Source organism: Carcharhinus amblyrhynchos, chromosome 13, assembly GCF_965287045.1.
Source record: "Carcharhinus amblyrhynchos chromosome 13, sCarAmb.v2.hapA, whole genome shotgun sequence".
NCBI lineage: Eukaryota > Metazoa > Chordata > Chondrichthyes > Carcharhiniformes > Carcharhinidae > Carcharhinus > Carcharhinus amblyrhynchos.
In genome coordinates this window covers 58,705,837-58,721,757 of record NC_137336.1, presented here as the reverse complement: position 1 = coordinate 58,721,757, position 15,921 = coordinate 58,705,837, and the positions used below count along the sequence as shown (strand labels likewise).

Here is a 15,921-nt window from a genome sequence, read left to right as displayed (position 1 = left end):
CATTTCAAGATAATTGATGTTTTGTTTCAGGCAAATTGCTCACAATTATAAAGGGTTCAAGAACCAAGTGTGCCTGTCGGGGGCTTGGAGTCATAATGGATGTCAGACCTCATCTAAGTGACCTATGGAATAAATGATCAGGGAAGGCCAAATGAAACAGACAGTGCACATGGGTTTGAAAGACATTTATTTGTGTATCCGGAAAAAGAAGGGCTTGTGAGATATGATGAGAAGATGGGTGAGAAAGCAGTGAGAACAATCAAAAAGCAATGGACTTGTTGGTTCCAATGACCTCCTTCCATTCCTAAAGATTCTTACGTTCTTAAGCACACATCAGTCACTGGTACAAACTCTTAGTTGTGACCTACAGTAACAAAGATATTGTCACCCAATTGTCATCCGTCACACATCTGAAGACATCACCAAAAACAATTCCTGGGAATACATTTCCTCTCCTGCTCCAGCTCTGGACAAGGAGCTCCACTGCTGGAAGGTTGTGTGTGGATAAAACGTGTCCTACTCCGAGCACCGAGCTGACTGCAATCTCCATTGCATAGACCCCAAGAAGACCAGGTGGAAACCACACAATCCAGAGGTGTTTCTGTAAGGAAACGCAAGACCAAATAGAGATCAATGTGAGAGTGTTCTTGGAGGCTGTCTAACCCTCACCAGAACAGCAACCCAATAACATAAGGGCAGCAACATTACTGATAACACCATAAGTGTGCAATCAAAGAGATTGTTCCCTTTCTCTCAGGGAAGAGATGAGGATTTTTAAAAATATTATCTATAATAAAGCAAACAATATTGGAATAACTCAGCAGGTCTGGCAGCATCTGTGGAGAGAGAAATAAATTTGATGTTTCGAGCCTGTATGACTTTTCTTCAGAGCATTTTTATTGGTAAGTGTTGTTATGATCTAGAATGTATTGCCTCAAATGCTGATAGAAGGAGATCCCAAAGTAATTTTCAAAACACAAGTGGATAGATATTGAAAAAGTAGATAGCAGAGGAGTGCAACCAATTGGATCACTTATTCAAATGGCTAGAACAGACACGATGGGCCCAATGGCCTACCTCCATGCTGCAGAATCCAGCAATTCTATGACTCATCTGTGGTGTAACCTCAGTTCTTGGCCATCTGCAGTATATGCAATACACATGTACGGACATGCACTCACCCATCACACTACCTAACAAAAAAGGTTCAATACCACTTGAAGTTCAACACCACAGGAGTTCCTTAGCATAGTGTCCTCGGACCAATCACCTTCAGCTGCTTCACCGATGACTTTCCTTCCATCGTAAGGTCAGAAATGGGAATGTTCATTGATGACTGAGTATTGTTCAGCACCATTCACAACTTCTCTGAATATGAAGCAGTCCATGTTCAGACGCAGCAAGACTTGGGAAATATTCCGAATTGGGCTGATAAGTGGCAAGTAACTTTCATGCCACACAAGTGCCAGGTAATAACTATCTCCAAAAAGAAAGCATCTAACCATCTCCTGTTGACATTCAATGTCATTATCCACTAACTTGAGGGTTACAATAGGCGAGAAAAGCCTAGTAGGTTAGAGAAATTTTAAATAATTAGGGATTTAAGGCACTAATCAAACCACTGATACTAAGTGAAATAGTCTCAGATCAGACAGGGGAAATACCTGCAGTAAGAAGTTTAAAACAAGTATTTCTGATTTAAACATGTATTTTAGATTTTAAAATGTATTCGTAGCTGTATGTTTAAAGCAATCTGTAAACTTTAGCCAAAAGCAGGTTACCGCAGAGCCTAATAGCATGGAAGGTTTATTGAGAGGAACCATAGTCTTTAGAACAATGAAAGATTATTAGCAGTAAAGTTCTCAGGGCTACTTCTGAATAGAGTTTATCACATTATCCAAATAAGACGGGTCTCTTCAGACATGAGAATGTACATCTGTCTGGATCAGCCATCCACATAAACAAGAGCTGGTGGGAACCTTAACTTTGATCTTTGTAGTTAGGTGTCAGGAGTTGCTATAGGCAATAGAGGAAGAAGCTTCAGAAATAGGTGGAGGAAGATTCCAGATTCTATGGATCAATAAAATCCCATTATGTCAGAGGGTAAAATGCAACCGGCTGAAGTATATGACAGGTATTATCAATGATTGATTTGCATTGAAGATGATTGGTTGACAACTAACAAAAGGCGAGAGAATTTGATATGAAAAATGTATAATTGATCAATCTGTGCATTGTAACTTCAGAGTTATTTTGGAAAGTTCAGAGCCTTCTCTTCTAGAGAGACATTGGACTGACCAATGTTATCTCTCCCTCCGATCATTGATTAATGTAGATGCATCTTTACCCAGGACATTGACTTTCGTGAGTCTTTGTACTGGTTGAAGTTTTGGTGATTCCTCGCCTCCAGAGAACCCCACAACACCTTTGGCTGTATGAGCAGGGGAGGGTCACAGGAATCTACTGGCAGGATGCGTCTCCTAAAAGGGGATGAGTATATTTTACCTTTACCACCTGAGTAGTTAGGTGAGTAACGTGTCAAGCCATCGGAGCCCTAGATTGACCTATCTGAACAAGTGTTAGGGGTTGCAGAAAGAGTGTCACTGTGTAAAGAAACTGTGCTTAAAGCGTGGGGCGAGGGAGGGAAATAATGGAATTTCACAGCTGAACTGTCAGTAGAGCTAAGAGAGCCACATGGTAGACAAAGATCATAGAATCATAGAAACCCTACAATGCAGAAAGAGGCCATCTGGCCCATCGAGTCTGCACTGACCACAATCCCACCCAGGCCCTACCCCCATATCTCTACATATTTACCTGCTAATCCCTCTAACATACGCATTTCAGGACACTAAGGGCAGTTTAGCACAGCCAATCAACCTAACCTGCACATCTTTGGACTGTGGGAGGAAAATGGAGCACCCGGAGGAAACCCACGCAGACGTGAGGAGAATGTGCAAACTCCACACAGACAGTGACCCAAGCCGGGAATCGAATCCAGGTCCCTGGAGCTGTGAAGCAGCAGTGCTAACCACTGTGCTACCGCGCCGCCCCAAAGATGGGAGGTGTTGGGTGGGTTTTATGTGGAAGGCCATGGACAGACTCGTGGCATGCTCTGAGGAGCAGAGGGAAAGAAAGCTGCGCACTAAGGAGAGCATCAACTGGACGAAGTGCTGCACAAGACTGATGGTTGGCCCGGGTGCTAGAACTTCCCAGTGGGGAACAGGAGTCGCACCCAGTAGGGTGACAAAAAAGCTCTGGAGACAGAGGTTCAGGAATCAAAAGAAAGATAGACCAGCAGTAAGGCAGACAGAAAACAAGCAGCAAGACAGACAGAACACAAGTAGCCTGTGTTAACAGGAGTGAAAGGAGAGTGGGATTGTGTGGTCTGGAGCGCCCTCGTGTGTTGTTGTCGAGTATGGCAGGAAATGTCCAGTTTCGGAGTTGTGATTGCTGGGGAATGATTGAAAGCTTTCATTTGCATCTGAGATGCAGAGTTTAAAATCAAATGGGAATTGGAATGGATTAAACCAGAATAAGATAAGGTCTTGAAATTCCTTAATCTTGAAAACAATCGATGGTCATAGCCAACTTCAAGAAAAGACAGGAATTTGACAGAGATTTTGAGCTCTGTCATTTGTGGAGCTGGGAGTAAAAGTGGAAATTTATGAGCTGTAGCAATCTCAAAATGGCATTGTGTTCCATTTGAACGGTAGTAAGGAAAGTTAACTATTTGAGCTAATGGTTGATTTGGTTTCACATCACTCTGAGATGTGTGCCTGCATCAGTTTATAATGGCAGATTTATGGGAAACAATTAAATATGAAAATTTTAAAATTAGGCTGGAGTGTGAAAGTCTTAATTTGATAGAGATATTTGAAAAGATTATTATCAATCTTGTTTTGGATTAATTTGGATCAAAACTTCTTGACAGCTTCTAAGGTATATTCCTGATACAATTACAGTAAAAAGATCACTTTAAAATTCAATTCTAAGAATTAATCTGGGGTTTTTGAATGCTTCCCAAGAAAAAGAGTGATGATGTAATGATGTCTAATTGAGAACTTTCCTACACTCCCTTTTGAGATGAGCAGAGAATACCCATTCTATCCAAGATAGGATGGATCTTTGTGTTTCAAGATTTGCAGTAGCTTCAAGACATTTGGGAATTTATTTGTAGTTTTTCAATATTGTAGAAATTATTAGCCTAAATCAAAATCTAGCAAGAGAGGGGAGAGCATCTGGTAAGGAGTTACACAAGATAGAGTGGGTGCGGGAGTGCGAGTTTACATTTATCCCTATTGGACCAACCTTTGGCAACCGGTCTTAGGACTGTTCAGCAAAGATAACGACCCAACAGCATTTTAGTTGGAGTGTGTGGAGTGGGTATTCAAAGTTAGGCAAACAATCACAAGACCAGGAGACGTGGTTCAGAACGCAGAGCACGCCGTGTTGCAAATTTTGAATATGGGAAGGTTGAAAACCGCATCAGATGCAAGGCGGGTTCAACTGGAAAGCCTGTTGCTACCACTAAACTGACAGATTATTATAGTTAGAGTTGAGAAAAATAATTCAGTGGAATAGATGAACATTGAAGGGGAGGAATAGATATGTGATGTGCAGATGAGATATGGGGAAGTGCACAGGGTAATAAAAGAGACATTCTAGAAGAGCTGACAGTTGAACTGAATAGGACAGGGTTAAAAGAGAGATGGATAATGGGAATGACAATGGTGATTAAAAAAGAGGCATTTAAAGGGATTCTAAAAAAGGAAGACACAATTTAGATGGTAGTTATGGATGTAAGAACAAAGTTTTTTTAAAACAAAGAAGAGATAAGATAAATGTGAATGGACATTTGAAAGCCCACAACACTATTTTTAATTTGGGACAATTCTGAAATTAGGAAAAAAGCTACCTTAAAAATGTTGGCTCAGATAAGACCAGCATCTAAGGTCAGTCAGGGTTCCCCTTGGGAAATACATGTTAATACCTATACATGGCACATACATATGCTACCTTAAAAATAATGCTATCAGCAATCAAAATAAATTACTGCCTGGCATCAAATACAAAGGTTTGATTTCTGTGTTAAATATGTTATGAAGCAAACTGAATAGGATTAAGTAATTGAGGAGATAGAGATCAGAACTTAAACAGCAAAAGGGGACAGGGATATTGAGTGCAATTCAATTCATTGAAATATTTTGACTTAACACTAAAAGATGTTCTAGTGAAAGGAAAACATATTGTCTGGTAATTACAGATCAGTTTGTCTAATGGGTAGAAGCATTTCCATGTAAATATGCCACAGCCAGAACTGTAGCTTTGATATTGGCAAATGAAATAATATCTAGATGGGGAATGCCTCTTCTGTTAGACTCAGATCAGGGAACTCACTTTACAGGAAGAGCCTTAAGAGAGTTTGCCAGATGTTAGGGATAAGACAAAGGTTTCATATACCATATCACCCCAGAACTCAGGAATGGTGGAATGGATGAACCGGACACTGAAGTATAGTTTATCTAAAGCTATTTTAGAAGAAGGAAACAATTGGGTACAGGCTTTGCCTGCAATATTGCTGTGACAGAGACCTACTCCTTCTCAAGGAACAGGATTAACCCTTTTTGAACCAACAACAGGAAGAGCAATGTGTCTCTCAGAAGGGGCAATAACTGGGGCGGAGGTGGGGGGGACTTGAAATTAGCCAAGGAGCAGCATTTCAATGTATGAGGGATTTAGTAAAGCTTTTACGTTCTCTCAAAAGCAGGTAATTACTCAACAGAGACTGGATGAAAATGATAGAGGAAAATATTCCTAAATTACCCACACCCAGAGGTAAGGTAATGGTGAAACTCATGACAGACAAGAAAGGATTAGGGATCCATTGAGAGCAATTCTATGAAGTGGTTGTCACAGGACAAACACGTGCCGTAGTTAATGAAAAATTCAGCTTGCGGTGGCAGCACTGGATACAACTGAAATTGTATCCTAATAAGTAAACCAGCAACAATGAAATTCGCTAGTGGATGAATGATCCTACAGAACAAAGGGTTATTGGCTCTTCTAACTGCAATAATGACAATAGGGATAATTTGGATTGACAGAAGAATTACTACAGTGAACCAGACCATGGTCAAATCATGGCACAAGAGAATCAGGAGGGTATCAGAAGAGAGAAGATCAAAATAATTCAGTTGATAAGATACTAACTTCAAGGCCGAAGGGCATTTTTGTTTATATTTATAGAATATCACTCGTGCATGAGGATCTTTGGGGCCCCATGGCTTCAAACAAGAACAAGTAGACAACTCCCAATGTTGATGACAAGTGAATGTAACAAAGTGTAACGTGGTTGCTATGTGAATCTGAAAATGTGTTTCACTTACTTGACATTGACCAACAGTTGGGATTTCTTTAAAAAAAAGAGAAGGCTGTAGAAATGGTTATTATGAATACAAGTGTTTATATTTTGTTAGTATTGAATATACAGATTCCTGTTCAGATGGGACAAGCATCTAAGTCATTCAATGTTCCCGATGGAAAATACTTGTAAATACTTACATATACATGGCACATACATATGCTAAATTGTCCAACCAATCAAAGTGTTGGGTTTGTTCACATATTCCCATCAATCCAGGGGGAGGATGCAGGGGGCGAATACCTTTACAACCATCAGCCATCTGTCATGGTCAGAGTTGATAATGGCAGACCAAACATCCCAGAATGTTACTAGAGAGGTGGTGCTCGACAGACTGGAGGGGCTGATTGTGGACAAGTCCCCAGGACCGGATGGAATGCATCCAAGGGTTCTGAAGGAAATGGCGGAGGTGATAGTGGATGCCTTGGTGGTTATTTTCCAGACGTCGCTGGATTCCGGGGAAGTGCCGGATGATTAGAAAGTGGCTAATGTTACGCCGTTGTTTAAGAAGGGTGCCAGGCAAAAGGCAGGGAATTATAGGCCGGTTAGTTTAACGTCTGTTGTAGGTAAAATGTTAGAATCCGTCATCAAGGAGGAAATAGCGAGGCATCTTGAGGGGAATTGCTTGATAGAGCAGACGCAGCACGGTTTCGTTAAAGGGAAGTCGTGTCTGACAAATTTACTTGAGTTCTATGAGGATGTGTCTAGGGCAGTGGATAGAGGAGAGCCGGTGGATGTGGTCTTTCTGGATTTTCAGAAGGCGTTTGACAAGGTACTCACAAGAGGTTATTGCAGAAGGTCAGGGGACATGGAGTTGGGGGTAGGGTGTTAGCGTGGATAGAGGACTGGTTGTCAAATAGGAGACAGAGAGTGGGGGTCAATGGGTGCTATTCGGATTGGCGGTTGGTGACTAGTGGAGTGCCTCAGGGGTCGGTGCTGGGGCCTCAGCTATTTACCATTTATATAGATGATCTGGAGGAGGGAACCGAGTGTATGGTGTCGAAATTTGCTGATGACACCAAGATTGGTGGAAAGGCAAATTGTGCGGAGGGTGTGGAGAGTCTGCAGAAGGACCTAGATAGGCTGGGCGAATGGGCCAGGAACTGGCAAATGGAATTTAATGTTAGCAAGTGCGAGGTGGTCCACTTTGGTAGGAATAACGGTAGGAAGGATTATTACTTACGTGGAGAAAAACTGCAGCAGGCGACGGTGCAGAGGGACCTCGGGGTCCTTGTGCATGAGTCGCAAAAACCCAGCTTGCAGGTGCAGCAGGTGGTCAGGAAGGCTAATGGGATGCTGGCCTTCATAGTGAGGGGGATTGAATATAAAAGTAGGGAGGTCTTGCTGCAGCTGTATAGGGCATTGGTGAGGCCGCAGCTGGAGTACTGTGTGCAGTTTTGGGCGCCGTACTTACGCAAGGATATTTTGGCCTTGGAGGGAGTGCAGAGGAGGTTTACTAGGCTGATGCCGGAGTTGAGGGGGTTGAGCTATGAGGAGAGGCTGAATAAACTAGGCTTGTACTCGTTAGAGTTTAGAAGAATGAGGGGAGATCTCATTGAGACGTATAAGATGATGAATGGGATGGATAGGATAGAGGTGGAGAGACTCTTCCCGTTCAGAAAGGACAGTAGGACTAGGGGGCACAGCCTCAAGATAAAGGGAGGGCGGTTTAGAACGGAGATGAGGAAGAACTTCTTCACTCAAAGGGTGGTGAATCTCTGGAATTCTCTGCCCGTTGAAGTGGTGGAGGCTACCTCGCTAAATATTTTTAAGACGCGGGTTGATGGGTTTTTGATAAGAGAGGGGATTAAGGGTTATGGGGAGAGGGCGGGAATGTGGAACTGAGCCACGACAGATCAGCCATGATCTTATTGAATGGCGGGGCAGGCTCGAAGGGCTAGATGGCCTACTCCTGCTCCTATTTCTTATGTTCTTATGTTCTTATTCCTAGTTTCCTGGACACCGAATACCAAGATTCTCTAGCAGAGAGTTGGGGAGGAATTTCATTGTATTGCGTCTTATGTAGGAAAGTTAGGCCTTATCAAGAAATACAAATCTATTTATAACCTAGAAAAATCAGCTCTTAGCTTAGGCTTAAAACAGATGGCACCAAAGACAAAAGAGATATATTGTGCAGAGAATATGGAAGGCACTGGGAGAAACCTAGGCATTAGTGAATATCACTATCGAACAAGCCGGTTATGCCTGAATCCACCCAGTAATGACCAGACTTGCAACACCTCTTACTATTTTAAGGGAGGCAACGCTTACCCAACTCTCATTGATACATGTTGGATTTGTGAGGATAGGGCCTCCTTGGTTCCCTGTCAGGTGGAAGAGATCATGTTATCTTTGCTATGTAATCCCATACATATATCACATTGTGAAACTCTGTGCCTTACCAAGACATCAATGAGCTATTACAGAAACGGAACTGTTCTTTGGAATAATGTTTCCCCCATATGGAGTTGGGAGAGTGATGTGAGAGACTCAACTTCCATACTCAATTTTGGAACAAGTTGCCATTGACACAGCCATTACCCTTACTAAGGTCAATGATGAGATGGTTGCTGTGCGCACTTCAACATTGAAAGGCACTGGATTATGTCTTAGCAGCCAATGGTGGAACATGTGCAGTAATTGGAACAGGGTGTTGCACATACCAGATCATTCAGGAAACATTACGGGCCCGATTTTATCAACATGTTGTGCCCATTTTCAGGTGCAAAAACTTGGTAAAATCGGGTGTGAGGCAAGTGGCATGATCCACGTCTGCGTCCACGCTGGCTTCCTCTTTACCAATGCATTCGCCCATCCAGAATTGGCGCGAAACAGACATGCGCCATTTTACCTATTTTTTCTGTGCATGCGCAGTTGGGGATGCCAACTGGTGCCACAGGGTTTTGGGTGTGTTAAGCCCTGCCCACGGGGACTGTGTGGTGCAATTCGGACTCACTGATATTTTTACAGGGAGAGTGCGAATGGGTGTGCCACAAAACGGATCTAAAAGTTGGATCTGATACACTCCCAGTTTCAAATCCGTCCAGCACTTAGAACCAAAATGGTAAAATAGGGCCTAATGGATCTGATTGGTCACATCAAAAAAGAGGTGGAGAAATTTAAAATGCCCTAACCATTTACTCTAGGTGGTTGGCTCTCAGGTTGGCTAGGTTCCCCAGGAGCATCAATCCTGCATGGGATTGTACTATTTTTCATTGTGATCTTAGTAGTAGTAATAATTATAAAACTGCTCAAATGCGGTTGTGCACAAGTAATTAAGTCCACAAAAGATAAACACCAGTGATGGCAGTCAGAGCGTGGAAGAGAGGATCCCAGAGGCCAACTTACCCTTCAGGATTTAAGAATATTTACATAGACACATCTATTTAGTGGTCGAGTCTTGGGCTAGCCAAGGGCCAAAAGTAGGGGGTGGGGGATGGGGGCTATGTTGGAGAGAAAATCCTAATAAGTTAGAAAAATGTTAAATAATTAGGCAGTTAAGGCAGTAATCATATCACTGAAACTAAGTGAAATGGCCTCAGATCAGACTAATAGTTTAACAAGGGAAATGTCTGCATAAAAGCAAATAAACACAGTAAGTAGTTTAAAACAGGTATTTCTGATTTAAACATGTAGTTTGGATTTTAAAATGTATTCTTAGCTGTATTTTAAAGCAATCTATAAACTTTTGCCAAAAGCAGGTTACAGCAAAGCCCAACGGGATGAAAAGCTTATTGAGAGGAACCATGTTCTTTAGAACAACGAAATGTGCAAGTTCTTGTCAGTGAAGTTGCTAGCAGTAAGGTTCTCAAGGCTACTTATGAATCGGGTTTTCCATACTATCCCCCGATAAGGCAGGTCTCTTCAGATGTGAGAATATACATCTGTCTGGTTCAGCCACCAACGTCAGTAAGAGTTGGTGGAAACCTTAACTTTGACCTTTGTAACCAGGCGACAGGAGTTGCTAGGTAGTAAAAGAAGAAGCATCAGCAATAGCAGGAGGAAGCATCCGGATTCTATGGACCAATGAAATCCTATTATGTCAGCGGATAAAATTCAATTGGCTCAAGAATATGACAGATATTATCAATGATTGATTTGTATTGAAGATTATTGGTTGACAACTATTGAAAGGCGGGAGAATTTGATATGAAAAATGTATAATCAATCAATCTGTGCATTGTAACATCAGAGTTAAACTGGAAAGCTCAGAGCCTTCTCTTCCAGAGATACACTGGACTGACCAATGTTATCTTTCCCTTCGATTGTTGGTTAATAATAATGCATCTTTAACAGGGACCCTGTTAAAGTCTTTGTACTGGCTAAGGTTTTGGTGATTCCTAACCTCCAGAGAACCTTGCAACAGTTACCATTGATAGAAACTTAACTGGATTAGCTATATTAATACTGCGGCTACAAGAGCAGGTCAGAGACTGCGAATTGTGTGGAGAGTAACTCAACTCCTGACTCACCAAAGCTTGTCCACCACCTACAAGTCAGGAATGTGATGGAATACTCTCCATTTGTTTGGCTGAGTGCAGCTCCAGTAATACTCAAGAAGCTCAAAAGCTGTCCAGTTGGCTGGCACCCATCCACCATCGTAAACATTTACTCTCTCCACCACTGATGCACAGTGTCAGTAGTGTGTACCATCTACAAGATTCAGTGCAGCAACTCATCAAGGCTCTTTTTACAACAGCTCCCTGTAAAGCCCATGACCTCTATTTGCTAAAAGGACAAGAGCAGCTGGCACATTGTAACACCACCACCTGTAAGTTTCCCTCCAAACAAAACACCATCCTTATTCAAAACTATATCACTGTTACTTCACTGACTCTGGGTCTAAATCCGGTAATTCCCTAAAAACATTGTAGGTGTACCTATACCCCATGGACTGCAGCAGTTCAAGAAGGCAGTTCACCACCACCTTCTCAAGGGCAATTAGGGATGAGTAACAAATGCTGCCCTAGCCAGTGATGTCCACAACAAATAAAGATGTTTATTTCATGTATTCTACAGTACAGAACGGATTCTGAAAGATTTTGCTCTCTGTACAGAATAAGCACTACCAGCAATGATAGGTATTAATGCTAATAACACCATGACTTTGCCTTTGTTGCAGGTTTGACCTGGACTGACATTCTGTCCATATCAAGGAAAATGAGCAATGGAAACAGTAAAGATACTAAAGCAACTTCAGAGCAAAGGCGCATTTGCACATCCATCCCATAATAGAAACAGGATGGATTGTTAATCCAGGCACCTTCAGTCTGTCATAGAATTGCTGCTACTGAAAGTAGTTCCACAGTATAAATGTGTATATGAATCTGACTGCATCTAAATCTGTTTGCTGATCAAATCTGACAAATAATTGTTGAATTATTGTGCAGCAATACCTCTCATTGTACTGGCAATTCATCTGTATCTTCTATTCAACATAATATATAATCAGCTTTAATTTCTGTCCAGCACTGAGTTAGCTGATCCCTGCTGTGTAGTTTCTGATGCATAACTACTGGCTTTGGCACTCCTAGGTTAAAGGACGAGAAAGAATCAACCGGGATTTCTGCTCCCAGTCCCTATCCAGTAACTTCTGCTAGAAGGTGTTTAAGAACATAAGAACATAAGAAATAGGAGCAGGAGTAGGCCATCTAGCCCTTCGAGCCTGCCCCGCCATTCAGTAAGATCATGGCTGATCTGAAGTGGCTCAGTTCCACATTCCCGCTTTCTCCCCATAACCCTTAATTCCCTTGCCTACCAAAAACCTATCTACCTGTGTCTTAAATAAATTTAGCGAGGTAGCCTCCACCACTTCAACGGGCAGAGAATTCCAGAGATTCACCACCCTTTGAGTGAAGAAGTTCCTCCTCAACTCCGATCTAAACTGCACCCCCCTTATCTTGAGGTTGTGCCTTCTAGTCCTGCTGTCCTTTCTAAGCAGGAAGAATCTCTCTACCTCTACCCTATCCATCCCCTTCATTATCTTATACATCTTTATAAGATCCCCCCTCAGCCTTCTAATCTCCAACAAGTACAGACCCAGTCTATTTAGTCTCTCTTCATAGTCCAACCCCCTCATCTCCGGTACCAGCCTAGTGAACGTCCTCTGCACTCCCTCTAAGGCCAAAATATCCTTGCGCAAGTGTGGCAACCAAAACTGCACACAGTATTCCAGCTGCGGCCTCACCAGTGCCCTGTACAGTTGCAGCAAGACCTCCCTGCTTTTATATTCAATCCCCCTCGCTATAAAGGCCAGCATACCATTCGCCTTCTTGATCATCTGCTGCACTTGCAGACTGGGTTTTTGCGACTCATGCACAAGGACCCCCAGGTTCCTTTGCACCGTTGCATGCTGCAGCTTTTCGCCCTTTAAATAGTTTGCATGAGCAAGTCTCAAGATTGGACTCCTTGAAATCTACTTCTCTGAAAAAGCTTTTAGTCACTTTCCAGGCTAACTCCTTAAGTGCCTCATTTACCACATTTTGTCTGATAACATTCTTGTGTCGTGTCTTTGGGCATTTAACATTCAAGGTACTATATAAATGCTGGTTGTTGTTGACTGGTCTGTGACACTCTTGGTGCTATGGCAGCCTATCAATCCCTGTCCAGTCATGAAGGACGGGCTCTTGGAGAAGGTATAAGAGACTGCACTTCAACAAGGTTGGGCGTGGGGGGGTGTGGGTGCGGGGTGGGGTGGCGGGTGGAAGTTATGGTGTACAAAATTATCCTGTGGTGATAAACAGATTAAGAAGTAGAGGACTGATAATGGCAAGAAATGGCCCAACACGTTTCGTAAAGTTACAAAAGTCCAGATAAATTCATTAGGGTTTATGTTAGTTCCAAGTAGAACAGGAGACCATGCAGTTACAGCTGCCTCAAATTATCACAAATAGAGTTCTGGGCATAGTCCAAGTCCAGTGATTCTGGCTCAGATTTTATAACAGAAGTAGAGATCCCTAAAACATGTGCTATGAAGAATTAAACAACCACAGGATACCTGGAGGAGATAGAAATTACTCAAAAAAAAACCCACAAAGGAAATAAGTGAGGAGACAAACAAGGCTCAAGTCAATATTATTAGCTTCTCCAGAAATGGATGACTGGAAAATGGATTGGCCTAGAGACCAGCTAGCCAGAGTACTTTAAAGAACAGTACTGCTGGGCTGATATAGATGGGCTGATCAGTGGCAAATTGAATTCAATCCAGATAAATGGGAGGTGATGCACTTGGGCAGGACAGACAAGGCAACGGAATACATGATGAATGGCAGGACCCTGGGAGGCACTTGGGCTGCATGTACACTGGTACCTTCAGGTCACAGGACAAGGGAATAAGGTGGTTAAGAAGGCATACTTGCCTTTATTAGCCAGAACATAGAGTTTAAGAGCAGAGAGGTTATGCTGGAACTATATAAAATTTTAGTTATGCAGTTCTGGAATCCACATTACAGGAGGGATGTGGTAGCATTAGCAAGGGAGTAGAGGAGATTTACTAGGGATTTGCCTGGGCTGGAGATTTTTAGTTATGGATAGACTGGGACTGTTTTCCTTGGAGCAGAGGATGCTTAGGGGGGACATGATTGAGATGCTTGAAATTATGAGGGGCATAGGTAAACTAGACAGGAAGAAACTTTTCCCCTTGGTGAAGAGATCAATGACTAGGGGGCATAGATTTAAGATAAATGACAGGGGGTTTAGCTGGGATGTGAGGATAAAAATTTCATCCAAAGAGTGGTGGGAGTCTGGAACTCACTTCTTGAAAGGGTGGTGGAGGCAGAGACCCTCTTAACATTCAGTATTTAGATGTACATTTGTGATGCCAAGGTACAAGGCCATGAGCCAAATGCTGAAAAATGGAATAAAAATAGTTAGGTCGTTTGACTTTGACCGGTGCAGATGTGATGGGCCAAAGGGCTTTTTATTTTGTTCTGTGTACCTTCTATGACTCTATAAACAGTGACATTATATCATTTAAAAATAAATCATTCTTGGGATCAATGTCAAGGCTGACATTTATTGCCTGCTGTTAGCTGCCATTGAGAAGGTAGTGAAGGTCCCTCTTCTTGAACAGTTGCAATGTATATAATGAAAGTACTCTCACAATGAGAATGTTCCAGGATTTTGATCCAATAATGATGAAGGAATGATGATATATGTCCAGGTCATTGCGATGTGATCGATCAGCGAGGATTTGTTTCTGCTAAGAGTTCGCAGATTGTAACTTTTTGCCTCTAGGTCGGAAGAAACCATCGCGAAAAACAATTGACTTCCTGTCTCCTTTACTTGTAGTTTTGAGCCTTTGGAGTGTGACAGGCACACAGCAAATAGGGCAGGTTGGAGTTTTGCACTGGTATTCCCATTCACCCACCTCACTTCAGGAGGGTGGGTAGGAATAAGGAAACATCAGATAAACAGCGTAAACAGAAGATACGGCATTTACCCAAAGTATCTGCAATATTTTCCTTAATGTTGCTCCAACGTTGGGAAACTTGTTGATGACATTAATATATAACCAGCTGATTCAGACTGAACAGATTTCCTGATTCCGAGGGGCATCAATTTGGTGACAAAGCAGGAGGCAAATGAGTTCCTGTGTGGATCAAATTCATCACATGATGGAAAAGTGCTTTTCTTTCTCGTGCCTCATCTTTTGATTCAACAACTTACCACAATGATGCTTGGACATAGTTAAAAAGAGGAAGATTGAACTTGCTAGCAACCATCCAGTACGCATGGTCATTCTTCATTTGTGAATCTGGGCTGTTAGAGTAGGCTATTCCATCATGGAGGGCATCACAATTACTCCAGTCTGTGGTGCACTGGTACTTTATGGGCAGGGAGGCATTATTTAATCACAGACTCTCCCACCCGCCCTTCCACAACCCTCACCATTAGCTCAGGGGCATTTTATTCTTTCCTTGTCTGAAATCAGCCAACTCAGTATTGACCAGAAATCAGCTTCATTGGTTGCTTGTAGTAGCACCATATGCTCTGTGAATGTGGTTACTGACTGTGGAATGTTGTAGGGCACAGTACAGTAATTATAAACCAGCTGTAACTCCATGGGTTTGTACAGATCCTCTTACACTGTTCTCCCCAGTGTGGTGCAGTGTGCAGGAGGACTACTGAATTTCTGGATAAATCATTGAACTTTAGACAGAATATTTGGAAGGGTGGAAGGCCTGAATTTATCCTAGAATCCTTACAGTGCAGAATGAGGCCATTTGGCCCAAAGAAAACCAAATGATGGAATATCTCACCCAGGCCCTCTCCCCCACCCTAACCCACAATCCCACACACTTACCATGGTTAATCCATCGAACCTACACATCTTGGGACACTAAGGGGCAATTTAGCATGACCAATGCACCTGACCTGCATATCTTTGGAGTGTGGGAGGAAACCAGAGTACTTGGAGGAAACCCACACAGACATGGGGAGAATGTACAAATGCCACACAGACAGTGACCCAGAATTGAACCCAGGTCCCTGGCACT

General features: G+C 42.5%; 1 protein-coding gene across 1 annotated transcript in view; it reads right to left on the bottom strand.

Moving 5' to 3' along the window:
• Nucleotides 1–388: 388 nt before the first annotated feature.
• Nucleotides 389–15,921, bottom strand: part of LOC145351299 (spondin-2-like) — a 65,403-nt gene continuing 49,870 nt past the window's right edge. The window contains exon 8 of the mRNA XM_080200925.1: nucleotides 389–601. Within this exon, the coding sequence (XP_080057051.1) occupies nucleotides 420–601 (182 nt within the window). The 3' untranslated portion in view covers nucleotides 389–419. The remainder of the gene's footprint in view (nucleotides 602–15,921) is intronic.